General features: G+C 55.5%; 2 protein-coding genes across 10 annotated transcripts in view; one reads left to right on the top strand and one right to left on the bottom strand.

The window, feature by feature from the left end:
• LRRC27 (leucine rich repeat containing 27) overlaps positions 1-12,462 on the bottom strand; it is a 35,994-nt gene extending 23,532 nt beyond the window's left edge. For 2 of the 3 annotated variants that reach the window (XR_006208942.1, XM_042959872.1), the window contains exons 1-4: positions 12,363-12,462; positions 10,360-10,609; positions 7,755-7,885; positions 3,578-3,636 (exon numbers count right to left, since the gene is read on the bottom strand). Coding sequence is in view for 2 of the 3 variants with exons in the window: in XM_042959872.1 (XP_042815806.1) it covers positions 3,578-3,636; positions 7,755-7,885; positions 10,360-10,560 (391 nt within the window). In the remaining variant the exon portion in view is untranslated. The remainder of the gene's footprint in view (positions 1-3,577; positions 3,637-7,754; positions 7,886-10,359; positions 10,610-12,362) is intronic. The other variant, XM_042959871.1, reaches the window with a different exon arrangement.
• A 102-nt stretch (positions 12,463-12,564) lies between these two features.
• The window catches only part of STK32C (serine/threonine kinase 32C), a 97,365-nt gene continuing 94,554 nt past the window's right edge, over positions 12,565-15,375 (top strand). For 3 of the 7 annotated variants that reach the window (XM_042959880.1, XM_042959874.1, XM_042959878.1), the window contains exon 1: positions 13,367-13,606. The gene's annotated coding sequence lies outside the window, so the exon portion shown is untranslated. Of the gene's footprint in view, positions 13,178-13,366; positions 13,648-13,936; positions 14,059-15,375 lie in introns of those variants that run through there. The other 4 variants (XM_042959875.1, XM_042959877.1, XM_042959876.1 and 1 more) reach the window with 4 other exon arrangements.

The raw sequence follows: 15,375 nt of genomic DNA, 5'->3' as shown, positions 1-15,375 counted from the left end.
GACAGTTTAAGATGCGTTTGTGGGATGTATAACAAGACGTAAAAGCAAAATCTATGAAAAACAGCCCAAAAGGCAGCAAGGAGGCAATGGAACTAAAAGTGGTGAAGGTCTGACTTCAGCCTGACCGTCATCGGTCAAGGATGGACGGCACAGTGTCTAGAGAACCACTAAATGATGCTACAAACAGTACAGTGGACAACTCTGCTTCCCGCAATGTTGGCGTAGCTCCAATCTGATCAACTCCCTGCAGATAACCAGTCTGCAGAAACTGGGCAGAATATACACCACCCGTGGGCAAGCCAGAAGTGAAAAGCAGGCAGAAACTAGAGGGGGAGTGACAGCTTCCAGAAGAGAAAGACACAAACGCGTGTACCATCTGTATGGCTTTCTGCCTGACGGAAGGCCCCAGAGGGCCCCACGCGGGGCAGCTGTAACAGACAGAAACCTATGTGACCTTGTAGTGCCAGAGGACAGACCACAGAGCTACTGCACCAGCCAGAAAGCGAAGGGGTGCACTCCGGACAGAAGAGGACCGCCAAGGGGGGCCCTACATCGCCGTGCAGACGGCCCACGTGCAAATCCCTGGCACGGTCCTGAACTTCCCGCACACAGCACGGCCGCACCTGCTGCCTGATGCCAGAGAGACAGTTGGGAGTCTGGGTTCTCTCAACTTAGCTATTTAAAAAAAAAATTTTTTTTAAGTTTATTTATTTATTTTGAGAGAGGCAGAGACAGTGCAAATGGGGGAGGGGCAGAGAGAGGGAGACAGAGAATCCCAAGCAGGCTCCGCACTGTCAGTTTGGAGCCCGATGTGGGGCTCGAACTCATGAAACCGTGAGATCGTGACCTGAGCCGAAACCAAGAGTTGGACACTTAACCGACTGAGCCACCCAGGTGCCCCTCAACTTACCTATTTTTAAAAACCAGTACTCTAAAGAGGAAGATAACAGAATCCAGAATCTCCACAGTGTATCTACCGCAATGTCCAAGATAAAGTCCAAAAAATTATTAAAGGAAAAATTTGTTTATACTAAATGAAAAAAAGAACTCTGCACAGAAAAATAGAAACTATTTTTTTAATATGAAAATCCAAGGACTGAAAACACAGTATCTGAAAAAAAATTACTAGACGGTTTTCACAGCCAATTAGAGATGACAGAAAAAGATGCATGAACTTGAAGATACTTATCTATCTTCTCTGAAGAGCAGAAAAATTACCTTTTTAAAACGTACAGAAGGTCAGTAATCTGTAGGACAATAACAAAAGGTTGGACAAATAAATAGAGACAGGAACAGAAAAATATTTGAAGAGTTAATGACCAAAATCTTTCTCAAATTTGGCAAAAAGATGCGAATTTCAAAACTGGATAAGTTCAACAAACACCTAGTAGGAAAAATATAAAGAAAACCACAGCTAAGGACCTCAGAGTCAAAGCACTGAAAAGCAAAGATACAGAGAAATCTTGAAAGTAACCAAGGCCAATGAACACAGTTCATAAAGGAGGACAAAGTGAGTGACCTCAGAGGCCTGAGGGCAGTGGAACTTCTTTAAAGTCCTGGATGAAACAAATTCAACCCTTATTTTTAATCAACAATATCCTTTGAGAATCAAGGCAAGGGGTACCTGGGGGGCTCAGGCTGTTAACTGTCCGACTCCCGATTTTGGCTCATGAGCTCACGGTTTGTGGGTTCGAGCCCCGCGTTGGGCTCTGTGCTGACGGCGTGGAGCCCGCTTGGGATTCTCTCTCTTTCCCTCTGTGTGCCCCTCCCCCACGCTCCCTCTCTCTCTCAAAATAAATAAACTTAAAAAAATTATTTACATCAAAAAAGAATTAAGGCAAAATGAAGACATTTCCGGAAACGTAACAATTAAAAGTCTGCCAACAGACTGATTTTAAGAAATCTGAAGGGAAGTTCTTCAGGCTGAAGGAAAAGGACACCAGCTGTATCTTCAGGAAAGAGCGAAGAGATGTCTACGTGGAATGCTACACGTTAAGCAAACACAAAATACTTTTTCTCTTAGCTTCTCTAAAAATACGTGACTGCTGAAAGCCAAAACTGTAAGTCCGTGTTGCAGGTTTATAACATAGGTAGACCTCATCCGTAGGACAGGCTGAGTATAAGGAGGACCGGAGAGAGCAGGCCGGTATGGCTACCAGGTGGTGACGTGAGGTGGTGACACAGGACAGTGCTAGCTCGAGGCATGCGTGGTGCAACCCCGACAGCAACCGTGAGACGGTAGAGGCGTGTTAAGAAGAATAACTAAAAAGTCAACATAAAAGTTAGAATAGAAGTCTAAGTGATACCCAATCAATGCAGTCATTGGAACAGAAAAAAGCATTGAGACAAACAGCAAGGAGTGAAACGACAGCCCTAAATCCATTCATGTCAATGATTATATTAAATTAACCAGTCTAACCACTTCCGTTAAAAGGCAGAGACGGTCTGACCGGACGGAGGAGCAAGACCCCGCGACATACTGCCTACCAGCCATGCAACGTACCCACGGAGAGGTTCGAAGTAAGAGAGTGGAAAAACACATCACGTAAAGAGTAGACGGAAGAAGGCTGCAGCGGCCACACTAGTCCGTCCCGAAGGGCCCGTAAGCACCTGACAAGGTTCACGTCGGAAAACACCTGGAGATGCCGCGTTTTGGGGCTTGTGGGAGCAGCCACGGCAGCACTTGGGGGAAATCACAGTTGCCACGGCATGGGTTAGAAAAGCAAGGTTGAAAACCAGTGATCTAAGCCTCCAACTCAACAGGTCAGAGAAAGAACAGCAAGTTAAACCTAAAGAAACAGAGACAGTAAAGAGCAGAAGTATGAGACGAAACGAAACAGATGCGGAAAGGAGAACATCGTCTTCTGCTTCCTCCTCCTCGTCATTCACAGCAACGAAAGTGAATGAAAGTGAAGGCACCGCCCTCATACGTGTCCCTGCAGATCCACCCCAAGACCGCAGTGCTGAGCCCAAACTGCAAGTCGCCGGGACAGCCCATCGGGAGGATTCAACTTAGAGACAGTTCAAAAGGAGGGTCCTGGGTGGGGGATGGGCAGCGAGGAGGGCACCTGCCGGGATGGGCACCGGGTGTTGCCTGGAAACCGATGTGACGATAAAGTTCCTATTAAAACCAAAAAACACAAAAGGAGGGTCCTTGAAACAGACATCGTCCGAGAGCCGTCAGTGGCAGAGCCCTCCAGGAAAGCGAGGGGAGGGCGAGTCCGGACCCGCGGGCCCCCTGGGAGGCACAGGCACCGGGCCCGGGAGTTGCAGCTGTGACGCCAGCTTTCCTGAGCTGTGCGCTGGCTACAAAGCGCCACATCCTTCTTCTTTCTCCCCCCCACGCCCCCCCCCCCCCCCGTTGACACATCATCACACTTTCTGCAAAGAATGCAGGTCCCCGCATAACAGCTCGTGGGAGCGGCAGGGTCTGGGGCCCCGAGGGACACAGTGGAAGCAACTGTAAATAGTAGCCAGCTGGCCCCCGCGACTCACCTGATACGCCCACTACGGGTTCCACTAACTCAAAAAGGCAGCATTTCACAGCCAGCTTTTACGGTAATGCTTGAATACTTACCCAGCTCCACAGGTAACATTTTGATAGGATTTCTTTCTAAAAGCAAAGTTTTCAAATGCCTTTAAAATAAAACAAAAAATACATAGTTTAAGAAGCAGAAAATCAAATGACCGTCCCTAAAAGACACCGTCAAATTTCCTCCTCTACCTCCTCTCCCTGGAGTCGGCTTCAGCGTGGGCACACTCGTTTACGGCGTGCCCCGCGTGTGGCCCCCGTCTCGGCATGGGCCAGGCTCCCCCGTCGGCGAACTGACGCTTGGGGACGGGCGACTCTCCGTCAGGCGGCCCGTCCTGCGGGGCGTCCAGCTGCCTCCTTGTCTCTACCCACGAGTGCCAGCGGGACCCTCCCCGAGCTGTGAGAGCCGCGGAACCGAGGGGCACCGCCGCCCTGCAGGGGGACGGGACTCCTGCCCGCGTCTCCTGCGGCCTGCTGTGAGGAGGCCTCGCACCCTAAGGCGCTCCGCCACCAAGTCCTCCCCGCTCGAAGTGCCGGGAGCCCGCTGCGGCGCGGCACGCTGTCCGGCTGGGGAGGGAGAATCCGTAGTCTCAGACGAGGAAGCGTGGCATCGGGGCATTTCTCCCTGCACCGGGCTCCAGACCCCTTCCTTCGTGGAACACCTAACACCCCTGCAAAATCTCTCACCAACCAGCCATGGAGAGAGAGGACAGAAGGAGCACGAGAAAGTAACACTTTTTAGCAACACTAAAAAGTTACTGATTGAATGATAGGGAAAAAGGAGTATTTCACCTTAAATTCTATCTTTCCCCTTTTACCATACTGTGCTTCTTTTGTTTTTCACACGTCATTCTTTTTTTTTTTTTAAAGGTTTATTTATTTTAAGAGAGGGAGAGAGAGAATGTGTCAGCGCAGAGCCCAATGTGGGGCCCAAACCACGAACTGTGAGACCATGACCTGAGCTGAAATCACGGGTCAGGTGCTCTGCTGACTGACCCCGGCGCCCCTCCCGTGGAATTCTGAAGACTCATCATACACTAGGGATCAATTTCTTTCTCTCCTTCACTTTTTAGGGACCAGCAGCTGAAATCTGGCATAAAAAGACCACAAACACCCCGGCTCATGTTTCCAGGCTGGGGGATGGGCACCCGGGAAGAGGGCGGGACCCCTCCCCCCTGTATCTGTGTCACCCCGGGCTTCGCCGAGAGACGTCTGGAGAACTGTCAAGTCGGCCGTAGTATTCAATCTCCACACCTTCGCTGCAGCACACGGCCGGCCGGCCAGAGTCCCAGGCACACGGGGCTGCTGACCGTGTGGGGATGGCCGCCGGCCACGACGGGGTCGCCCTCACAACCGCCTGGAGAAAAGCCCCCACCCGCCTCCTCCTCTATTGCGGACCCAGGAGTCGCCGAGCCCTCAGCGGCCCCAGGAAAGAAGCCGGGTGACCGCGGGGCTGGAGAGCCGTCCACCCTGCGTCCGCGCCTTCGGCCCTCCCGCCAGAGAGGAGGCCAGCAGCCGAACGCACCTACAGACCCCGCGTGTGAATCCATGCGGCGGGTGGAGGGAGGCCATCTCAAGCCTTATCTCCCCTTGGACGGTGAAAACATTAAAACCCAGCATCACGACTGGCCAGGGTCCCCAAGATTTGAAAGCGGAAAGGCAACGTCACAGACACACAAGTGAGAGTTCTCCCGTTCTGGGCCAATTAAGTTTAAGTTCCGGACCAGCAACCCCAAAGGAAAATCAGATTGCCAAGGGGTGAGACGACTTTCTTTCCATTTACTCCCTTGGTTTTCCTTACTTACGTGAGGTCTGAAAGGAACAGACGTTATCGGTCAAACTTTTCTCAGTGTATGCAGAGTGAGTCATGTCAACGCCATCACTTCAACCACCGGGGGCTGGTTTAGCCCCAATCGTGGGGTACAGAAACGGCCCGAGAACGGGGCAGTGCCTGCTCCCCCACACGACGGACAGACCCCGCGGTCTGCGCCCCCGTGAGCAGGTGCCCTGGACGTCCCCGCCACCTGCCTGCTCACGGGGGCGCAGACCGCGGGAACCAACCACTCACCAAGGAAGCGTCTTCCCGCCTTATGCAATGACAGGTTTGAATATTCTCGTGCACACGTTAAATAATAAATTTGTAAATGTTGACCCCTAGGCACTGTCAGTCCACGGGCTGTTTCACAGATTCTCCACGGAACGCATACACCGCAGTGGCTTGCCTGGGGAGGCGTGTATGCTGACGTACAAATTTCTCTCTCTCTCTGCTAGCAAAGCTTACACATCCAGGACAACGAGGGGGGAGAACATTAGTACTGGCATTGCTTTCATTAGGCCTTTTGGAAAGTTTAAGGTTTTTAATAAGCCCGTAATTACTTAACACTTCTGATTAATATGTTTCAGCTCTTCGGCAAGCTGATCTAGTTTTAATGATATAATGGGCTATAAATCCCATGCAAAATTATATCTTAAACGATATTAAGCAGCTGGCTTTGACTGGCAAATCAACAAATTCCAAAATTGGAGAACCGTGTGCTTCTTTTAGAAGAAAGAGCAGTGCTTTGGGAAGAGGCTTTCGTTTGTCTACACTCTGAGCAGCAAACCCTCTCCTCAACTGTGCTAATGCCACAGTCTAGGGACAGAAAGCACTAAATCATCCTCAACACAAAAGATGAGTCACCCTGGGAGGAACAAAGCCTTCCTTCCCAACCTGCCCTAACCACCAGCTCAGAAGACTCACGAGGTCGTCAGCTGGAAGGGACAAGGTGGGCGGTGGGCGCGGCCCTCAGTCACCGTCACACCGTCCTGGCTGGAGCCAGGGACAGGGTTCTGTGCGTCCAGCGGCACCACCCACAGACCCCGACGACCCCAGAGCTCCAGGAAGATGGCTCCTGGCTCTGACTGCCCCCTGCTGGAGACCCCAGCTTGTCATCAGAAGTCAGCTGCTTCCTTGTGGGGCCTGAAAAGGCACAAAAGATTCACACATGTTCTCTTACCGTTACACGGACAAAACGCTCACTTCTTACAAAACACTTCAGCAAGCAGTGAGCCACCCTCCAGGCAAGTGAAGGGCCTTTACAGCCTCCCGCTCTGCTGCCTGGAGGGGCCACCACGGCCGTGTGCGGACGTGATTACTCACGTAAGAACCGGGGGTCGCCCTGGGACACCTCTCTTCCTCCCATGCCCTGAACCAACCTGAACCCCACCGGCCCTCAAGTCCACCTGGCACTCTGCCTTGTCAGCCTGGCCCAGGCCGCTGCCTCTGGTGGGGACGGCCGCGTGGCCTCCTAACTGGCCTTCCACGACCACCCTCGCCCCCCCTTACAGAGTGACCTCAAAGCCAAGTCAAACTGCAGCCCTCTCCATTCCAACCCACTGGGATTCCCAAGCTCTTTCAAAATGAAATCCAACACTGCATCCCTGGCCTGCTAGCTGGGCTGACCCTCTTTCAAGGCATTTCTTGTCCCTCTGCCTCCTGTGTTCCTCTCTGGCCTCCCTGCCGTCCCTCACGTCCACCAGGCACACGCTCCCAGGGCCTACGCGTGTGCTCTCCTCTGCCCAGGAAGCGCTGGCATTAAAGGACAGCCTACAAGGGTTACCGGGCTTTCAAAAGGGTAAGAAACACTGATCTGGAAAGACGTGGGTGCTAAAGGCGACGGGGTCAGGACGGTAGGCCGAGCTCCCAGAGAGCGTGGCTCCCGGGGGAGTGCCGGTGCCAGCTGACCCTTAGCTGCTGGGGAGAGTCCACGTGAGGAGGAGGGAGGGAGGCGAGGCATTTGTTCTAGAAGCGGGGGTGCTAGGAAATCCCTGGAATCATAGCCACGGGATTTCTAACTCTCCAAACGGAAAGCATTTCTTGTTATTTACCGGAAACTAAAGGATATACACGAGGCCTCAGGAGCACAGAGGCCGGCTGTAGCTCCTCAGCCATATTTCTGACCTTCAGGCAGCTTCCCATGAGGAGAGTCAGAGATGGAACCAGGTGTTGCCAAAACCTCACGGGTGGCCCGGCAAAGGCACTGTGGCTGCCAGCATCCCCTACCCTAAATTATAACTACAGTCAAGTGCTTTGTTGCATCTCCTAGCTGGCTTTAAAAATAGCGTTAAAAGCTTCTAGCTGAAACCAAAATTCAACCAGGAGTAGGAGCTATGCGGCAAAAGGGCAGGCACTCAGGCATCTGAAAACGTGCTGCTTCTTGAAGTCTGGAAACGCGCAACTCACTTGTGAGACCCGATCCCAGAAGGAAGAGCTCTGATGCTGTTGTAGCGGAAGTCCAGCCACGCGAGGTTTGGCAGCGACTGGAAGAAGTCTGCGGGAATCTCGCAGAGGGCGTTTCTTTGAAGGTGCAGTTGCTTCCAGGGAAGAGAAGAGAACGTTCTGTCAACTAAGCACGTTTTGAGCCGTGACGTAGCCAAGGCGGTTCCAGAACAAACACTAGCTTTTGCAACCACACGCACCAAATTGAAAGAAAACTCACACTAACCGATCCTCACGTAGTTTAAACAGCAGACGAGGGAAAGAGAAGCACCAGGACCCCTCGCACGCCTCGCGGGCCGGACAGGGACTCCACCACCACCGCGCACACGGGGCTTTTGCTACAAACACCCCTCAGACCAAACGTACTTCCCGAGCTTTAAACCCCTTTTCCCCTTCGTGGGCCCCCACGCTCAGCGCTTCTCAGGCCCCACGGTCACTGCCCCCGCCCTCGCGCCCTAGCACTCAGCAGCCCGCGGGCCTCTGCTCCGTGCACAGGCAGCAGGGGCGGAGTCTGGTCGGGGACCCATCCCAAGCAGATAATTAAAGGAACCTAAAAGACAGGTGCGCCACGCTGCTCTCCGAGGCGCCCAAACACGACCCCAGCCGCCACCACCTCGGCAAGGGCTCCAAGCGCCAGCCCAGCGCCATCAAGTCTCCATGAGGCGTCAGAAGGAGCAGGAAGGAAGGCTGAAGACGGCATGTGCCGCGGGGACTCTGGCCGGGTCACGTGGGCACGTATGATCCCACAGTCGGGCACCACACGATCGTGGGTGGAGAAGAACCCCCTCGATGCGGCCGTTACAGGTCGTAGGTCACACCTCCCTACCCAGGTAGCAGAGCGCAAAGTCACGAGAATGGCCTGGAAGCCACGCTTCCTGGGTTCAAATCTAGATTTCAAAACCTTATTAGCTGAGGGACTTTGAGCAAGTTCCCAAACCTCTCTGGGCTCCAGCATCCTCCCCTATGAAGTGGCTCGGGGGACCCGCCTGCCAGACCACGCTAAGTGAGCGGTGCGGGGTGCATGGGAGTGCTAGGGAAGCACCAGCCACCCCCTCGGGCCACGCTGTCCCCACGCCCAACTCTGCCTCCGAGGCCGTCCTCCGAGCCCCTTCACGGGTCACGACAGGAGCTTTACAAGCGCACAGAAAGCAAACTGTCCCGCCAGGCAAGGCGTGGGCAGCTACCCTGCTGGCCGCGGACGGTCTCGGGGACACGGGCTGGCGGTCACTCTGGCAGGGGTGTGCGCACCTCGACAAGAGGCTGCAGCGTGGGCTCCAAGCCCCCAGGCCCGCCGTCTTGGGGCGAGCTGCTTCTAAGTGCCCAACTCCAAAACCGCAGTGGCTTGAGGGAACAGCCAGGTGACTGCGCCCCAGGAGCCCAGCCTCCCTCCAGGTCCGGCGAGACCCGGGGAAGCTGGGCCCTCCCGCGCTCCAGGACCACATGTGGCCGTGGAAGCGGTGGGCGTGCTCCTGGCGACTCCGGCGATGGCTGCTTCGCCGGCACGTGTACCCATAACCCCTCGAAGGCCATGGCGCCGTGCGGCCGCCTCCCTCAGTGATTGGTTGCCATGGCGATGACATCTCTATTCACGTCTCTGTTTTCCGAAGGGCATAAGCAGTTATGATGCTTCTTTATGAAGCTTGAAAAGCAGGCTCCTTCTTCCTTTATGCACAGAGGTAACACAGTCTCATGGCACCATCAGGGTTCGGACTGCCAGCTGGGAGCGTGTGCCCACACAGAGGGCACACAGCAGCCCTGACGACCCAGGAATTCACTCCAAGAGGTGGGTGCTCAGGGAGGGACGGCAAGGCCGGTGGCGGCCTGGGCAGCAAAACCAGGGTGTGTCACGTGCAGCAGAGGATTTAGTCCTCGAGCAGCCACTTACGATTAGGGCCTGCGGCTTTGCAAAAGCACTCCCAAAGGTCAGTCCACTCCGCAACGGTGCAGCGTGTCTGGCGTGTACCATGCTGTGGACACTGCGGTCCAGTTCTTGCAATGACCCACAGCAATATGCTCACTCTCGCGTTCCAGATGGAGACGAATGAGATTTAAGGAAATTACAGGAGTATCAGGCAGCAGGACCCCGCTCACGTCAAAACTGTGCTCTGACCGAAGCTTAGTCTAGAAATCACGGGGGGTGAGACAGCGCTCCCTGGATTACCAGCTGGCACGGGCCTGGCGAAGACACTGGGCACAGGGCAAAGTCCACGGGTAACGTCAGCAGAGCAGGGCTGAGAAACGGTGGTCAACTGCCTCGATGTGTGGGGGTCTGTGGGCGCGGTGTTTTACGTGAGGTCAAGGGTGTTATGGGCAGTGGTTTCTACCACCGGCTCTTTGGTGCTTAAGACCCTCTGAGGAGACAGGATGGATATCACGGTCCAACTCCACGAGGTATTTGCATTGGCTCGTCCCCGTACCTCAATTCCTCACTCTGTGCTGAGCCGCACATGAGCCCCTGAGTCAACCCTCTTCTGTCTCATTCTGGAATCTCTCTCCTCAGGTGAGGCCTCCAAGTAAAAGCCATTCATGTCTACCAGGCAGAGGCACAAATGAGAAATGCCCCACTTACTTTAATGTTGGGGATTTTAAAGATCTCTTCTAAATGGTGAAGGCCACGTTGACTCAAGTCTAAGACCGATGAAAGGACGACCCCCTTGACCTCCTGGTGAACCTCTCCGGAGGGGGAGGCAGGCACGCTGCCAACTTGGCCGGCACCGCGCTCTGGATCAGCCGCCCCAGGGGGCAGCTCGGAGGGGCCGCTTCCGTCCATCTGCCAGCCGCCGGGGGACCACTGCTCATCCTGCGCGCTCTGGAGTCACCTGGAGACAGAGAGGGAGACACGGCCACAGCTAGGTCACTGCCACACTCACCCAGGTGGCACGGGGTGGCTATGGGGCAGATCTGCGACAGTGTCACTTGCTTACAAAACCACCATTTTTCATAAACGGTATCATAAATTTGACACTCAAGTTCTAAGGAAGGAAGAAAGCAGGAAGTCAAGAAGGTCCTGATTAAACGTATGAGCCTCACTTCGCCGCACAGAGTTCCAAGATTCCACTTTAAGCTCCTGGAAGACCCAATGACCCAAAACAAGAATGGCTATATTAGGGATGAAAACGTCAGAAGGTTTCGGCCCGTAAGCCGATACGTTCCTCCCGTAAACGTGGTGTGGACGGATCCCCCGTCCACACTGCGTACTCCTGCTGAGGTTCTGAGCTCTCCCCCGCCCCCCATCCCCTCCACCGGGTACCAACCTCCCCGAGCCCAGGAATCCTGCCCGTGCGGCTCAGGGAGCAGCGCTGGGTCTGGGGAACACACAGTTAGGTGCTGGGAAAATGTGTCAAAAAAGAATCTTCACTTTTAGTTGTTCCACAATATTCCCAAAGTAGTTTAAGAACTGCTGCTCACCAGCAGCTCTTCTGGGGAAGCACACTTCCACGTGCAATTTCTAACTTTTTTTTTAATGTTTATTTATTTTTGAGACAGAGACAGAGCGTGAGCAGGGGAGGGGCAGAGAGAGAGACACACACAGACTCCGAAGAGGGCTCCAGGCTCCGAGCTGTCAGCACAGAGCCCGACATGGCATTCAAACCCACGAACCGGGAGATCATGACGCGAGCGCAAGTCAGACGCTAAACCGACTGAGCCACCCAGGTGCCCCTCCACGTGTAATTTCTAAACAACGGATCCAGCGGTAATAACACACATCGGAATGCTAACGGGCTCACACGCGATCCCTGGTTAACGCTCCACTTGGCTGCTACACGAGCGCACGCACATACTTCCTTCCCGCGCTTGTGCTGAGGAGTGCGACGCTTGGGGTAGTTAAGGAGCTGCCCAAAGGCCGAGCAATGAATGAGAGAGGGCGACCCGCGGACACCCCGGCGGAGGCTGCGCCACGTCCCCACCATGCCTGCCTCAGTTTCCCCATCTGCACCAGACCTGGTTGGGCGGACCCGTTAGTCCTCAAGTTCCAGGCCTGGGGTGCACAGCCTTTCCCGGGGCAGCCGGACGGCGCACAGTGGGCCGAGGGGGCACCACCTTCCTTCTGCTGCCTGCCCCCCATCTCACCCCTGGCACCCTCCCACCCCAGCCTCACCTATGGCGCCCTCCCGCCAGGCACCTCCCCCCCTGCAGCGAACCCCCACCCCCACCCCACCCCCCTCACCTGCAGCGCCCTTCCCCTGCACCCTCTCCTCACCTGCGACAGTTCCCCTGTCCCCCTATCTCACCTGCGGAGTCCTCCCCCACCCCCCCACCTTACCTGCAGCGCCCTCCTCCCCCCCCCCCCCCCGCCTCACCTGCGGCGACCCCGCACCCCCACCTCACCTGCGGTGCCCTCCCCCCCTCCCCCCCACGCCTCACCTATGGCGCCCTCCCACCAGGCACCCCCGCCTCACCTGCGACACTTCCCCTTGTCCCCCCATCTCACCCGCGGCTCCCTCCCACCCCGCTCTCACCTGTGGCACCTCCCCTGCCTCCCCCCACCTCACCTGCGGCGCCCTCCCCCACCTCGCCCCCTGCCTCACCTGCAGCGACCCCCCACCCCCACCCCACCCCACCCCGCCTCACCTGCGGCGCCCCTCTCCGCGAGGAGGAGCTCGCCGGCACGCGGGGAACCGAGAGCGGTGCAGCCCAACGACGCAGGCCGACAGGCCCACGCGGTCGCCATGGAGACGCCCTACGGGGTCCCGGAGGGGCCAAGCCGCGGAGCACGCGCAGCCGCGGGGAGGGCGGTGCGCCTGCGCCGGCCGCGGAGGCGCGTCCCAGCGCGCGTGGGCTGCGGCCCGCGGTCTCTTCCGCGCGGCAGGCGGTGGCGTCCCCGGGGGGCACGTGTGCCTTAGTCCGGAGAGTCGGATGCGCGCGAGGAGGACCCTTGCGGCCGCGAGAGCGAGCAGACCCTGGGCGGGGCGCGCTCCACTCCGCCCAGCGGCCTCCAGGACCCGCGAACCCTCCCGGGGTCCTGACCTCGCTTCTGCCCCGCGTCCGCCTGGCTCCTCCGAGGGTCCCGGGATCGCCGCCGTCACGCGGACACGACCACCGGGGGAGCAAGGAGCCCCGCGTGGGCCGGGGCCAAGCAGGACTCCCTCTGCGGCCGGGCGCTCGGGCGGCGGCAGGCGGACGCCCAGGCAGACGCAGGACCCCCGGGGGCGCCGTTGCGGGGATCGAGGGGGCGGACCTTCCGCGCCGCGGAGCTGGCTGGACGGCCCCCGAAGGCTGTTAGTCCACGGCTGTGCTGGAGCAGGCGGCGCCGAGGGGAAGCTGCCGGGGACAGGGGGCGTGGGCGCAAGCAGGAAGCCGGGAGGACGGACCGGCCCTGGGGACGTCCTGCAGAAGAAGTTGGCACCGTCCGTCGCAGGACCGCACACCTGCCTCCCGCCAGCGAGGTGAGCTAGCAGGTGTGCAATAGCGGATGGGCCGCAGCCACACCTGGGGCCCCGCCCGGACCGCCCACGTGTGAAAACCGGACCGCTGCGGCTTCACCCTCCGTCCGCCAAACCTCAGCGAGATGCCTCTTGTGATCCAGTTAGCAAACCCCGTGGGAAAGGGGTTGGGAGGGGGAGGAGGGATGGTAGTTAAGGCTAACTTGGCTGACACGTCACAAAGCCACCACAGTACCTGAAACTAAATTGGGGACAGTGTTAGAAGGGCTGCCCAAAGTATCATCTACAAAGGCCCCTGAAGAGCTTTACACGGATGCTAAGATAAGATCCACCTTGCTGTGAAAGGTCACTCTCGGTTTCCGCTACAGAAAGGGCAGGCTAGCTCGTTATGACCAACCCTTCCGCAACAAGGGAGTGAAGCATTCCAGAAAGGTGAACTTTTCCCCCAGTGAGCATCTTTCTATTTGGAAGAGGTATTAGAAAGCTCAGCTACTGGGGCATCAGCAGAGCCTGCTTCAGATTCTCTGTCCCTCTCTCTGCCCCTCCCCCGCTCGCACTCTGTCAAAAATAAAACATTACAAAAATTATAAAAAACAAAAACCTCAGCTTCTGAGCAAAGCTCCCAAGAGACCAAAGACCCAAGGGATTAAGTTATTATTCTGACGTCCCTGCAGAGACAGAGGGTCTAGTAAACCCCCGGGTTTTGGGTTGGGGCTCCGTAATGCCTTACTCTAGGACAAGAGTGACCTGGAGGAATGCCAAACCTCATGGGGCCTGAAGCTCAGCCTCAGACCGCAGCTGTGTGACCGGGGTGCTGTGTTTTTGGCTCCCTGCCAGAAGTGGAGGTCAATCCTTTCCAGAGAAGGAAGAAAATGCCATCTTAGGTCTCCAGTTATCTTCATGGTTTTAAAATGGGTAACATACGGGGCACCTGGGTGGCTCGGTCGGCTCAGGTCATGATTTCATGGTTTGTGGGTTTGAGCCCCGTGTGGGGCTCTGCACTGACAGTGAGGAGCCTGCTTGGGATTCTCTCTCTCCCCCTCTCTCTCTCTCCGCCCGTCTCCCCCAGATGAATAAATAAACATGAAAGCATAGAAATAAAGTGTGTAATGTTAGTCACACACCAGGCAACATGAACACGTGATCAAATCCAAGAAAAACGAGGAAAAAGAAACTGACCTGTGGGTGGTCCAGATAATGAAATTTGCAAGAATACAGTTTGGTAAGGCTTAATATGTTCAAAGAAGTAATGATATTGGAAATTACAGCCAGGAATCAAATTGGAATTCTGGATCTGAAAAAATACAATAATAGCTTAGAGCTGAAGAGGGTGTTGGTGAAGCAGAAAGTAGGTTAGAAGACCACATCCATCAACAGGCAGGGAGAGTAGGGTCGGCACAGGGGATTCCACGAGCAAGTCTAACACACGGAGACTCTGGCCAACTCAGCACCTCCGTCCTGCCCTCGGAGTGCCTCCTCTGCACCTCCGTCCTGCCCTCGGAGTGCCTCCTCTCCTGCCCTGGATACTTTTCTGTGTGGTTACAGGGGCTCTTGCAGGAGGCTTGGAAACGGAGGAAGACGGGCTATTAGTTTCTGGAGGCACACGCAACGCTAAGGGCAGGTGAGAGGTTCAGAGCAGATTCCCAGATGACCCACGGTGGCAGGACGGGCATAGTGTGGCGGTTACAGACGTGCCTGTCGGAGGGTGTATGAAAAGTCTTTCTTTTGATCTCACTCTTGAATGAGGGTCAACTGGTATAGAACTCCTCGTTGACAGTTATCTCGAGTCAGAATTTTAAAGACACGACTCTTTGGAAGCTCTTGCTGCTGACGAGAAGCTTGCTGTCCATTGAATTGCCATTTCTGTGAGGGAAATCCGTCTTTTCTTCCTGTGTCCTTAATGTCCTGACATTTCACTACGATAATTGTCAAGTGTGGGTTGTTTCAGTGACACTGCTTGGCACTTGGTGTGTTCTTTCTGTCTGAGAACAGAAAGGATCTTCGATCCCGGACATTCCAGGCGTTTTGTCTTCACGTAAATGTGGCCTGTGGTCTGCACCCCGACCTCGATTCTCGTATTCTGGGTCTCCTGTGAGGGGATAGATTGAAACCAGTCAGTCTGTTCTCCATGTCTCAAAACTGCTTTTCTTTTTCTTTTTCTTTTTTTTTTTAATTTTTTTTTTCAACGTTTTTTTTTTTTT

Source organism: Panthera tigris, chromosome D2 (assembly GCF_018350195.1).
Source record: "Panthera tigris isolate Pti1 chromosome D2, P.tigris_Pti1_mat1.1, whole genome shotgun sequence".
Lineage (NCBI taxonomy): Eukaryota > Metazoa > Chordata > Mammalia > Carnivora > Felidae > Panthera > Panthera tigris.
Note: the sequence above shows the minus strand (reverse complement) of the source record. Positions and strands in the feature narration are given on the sequence as shown.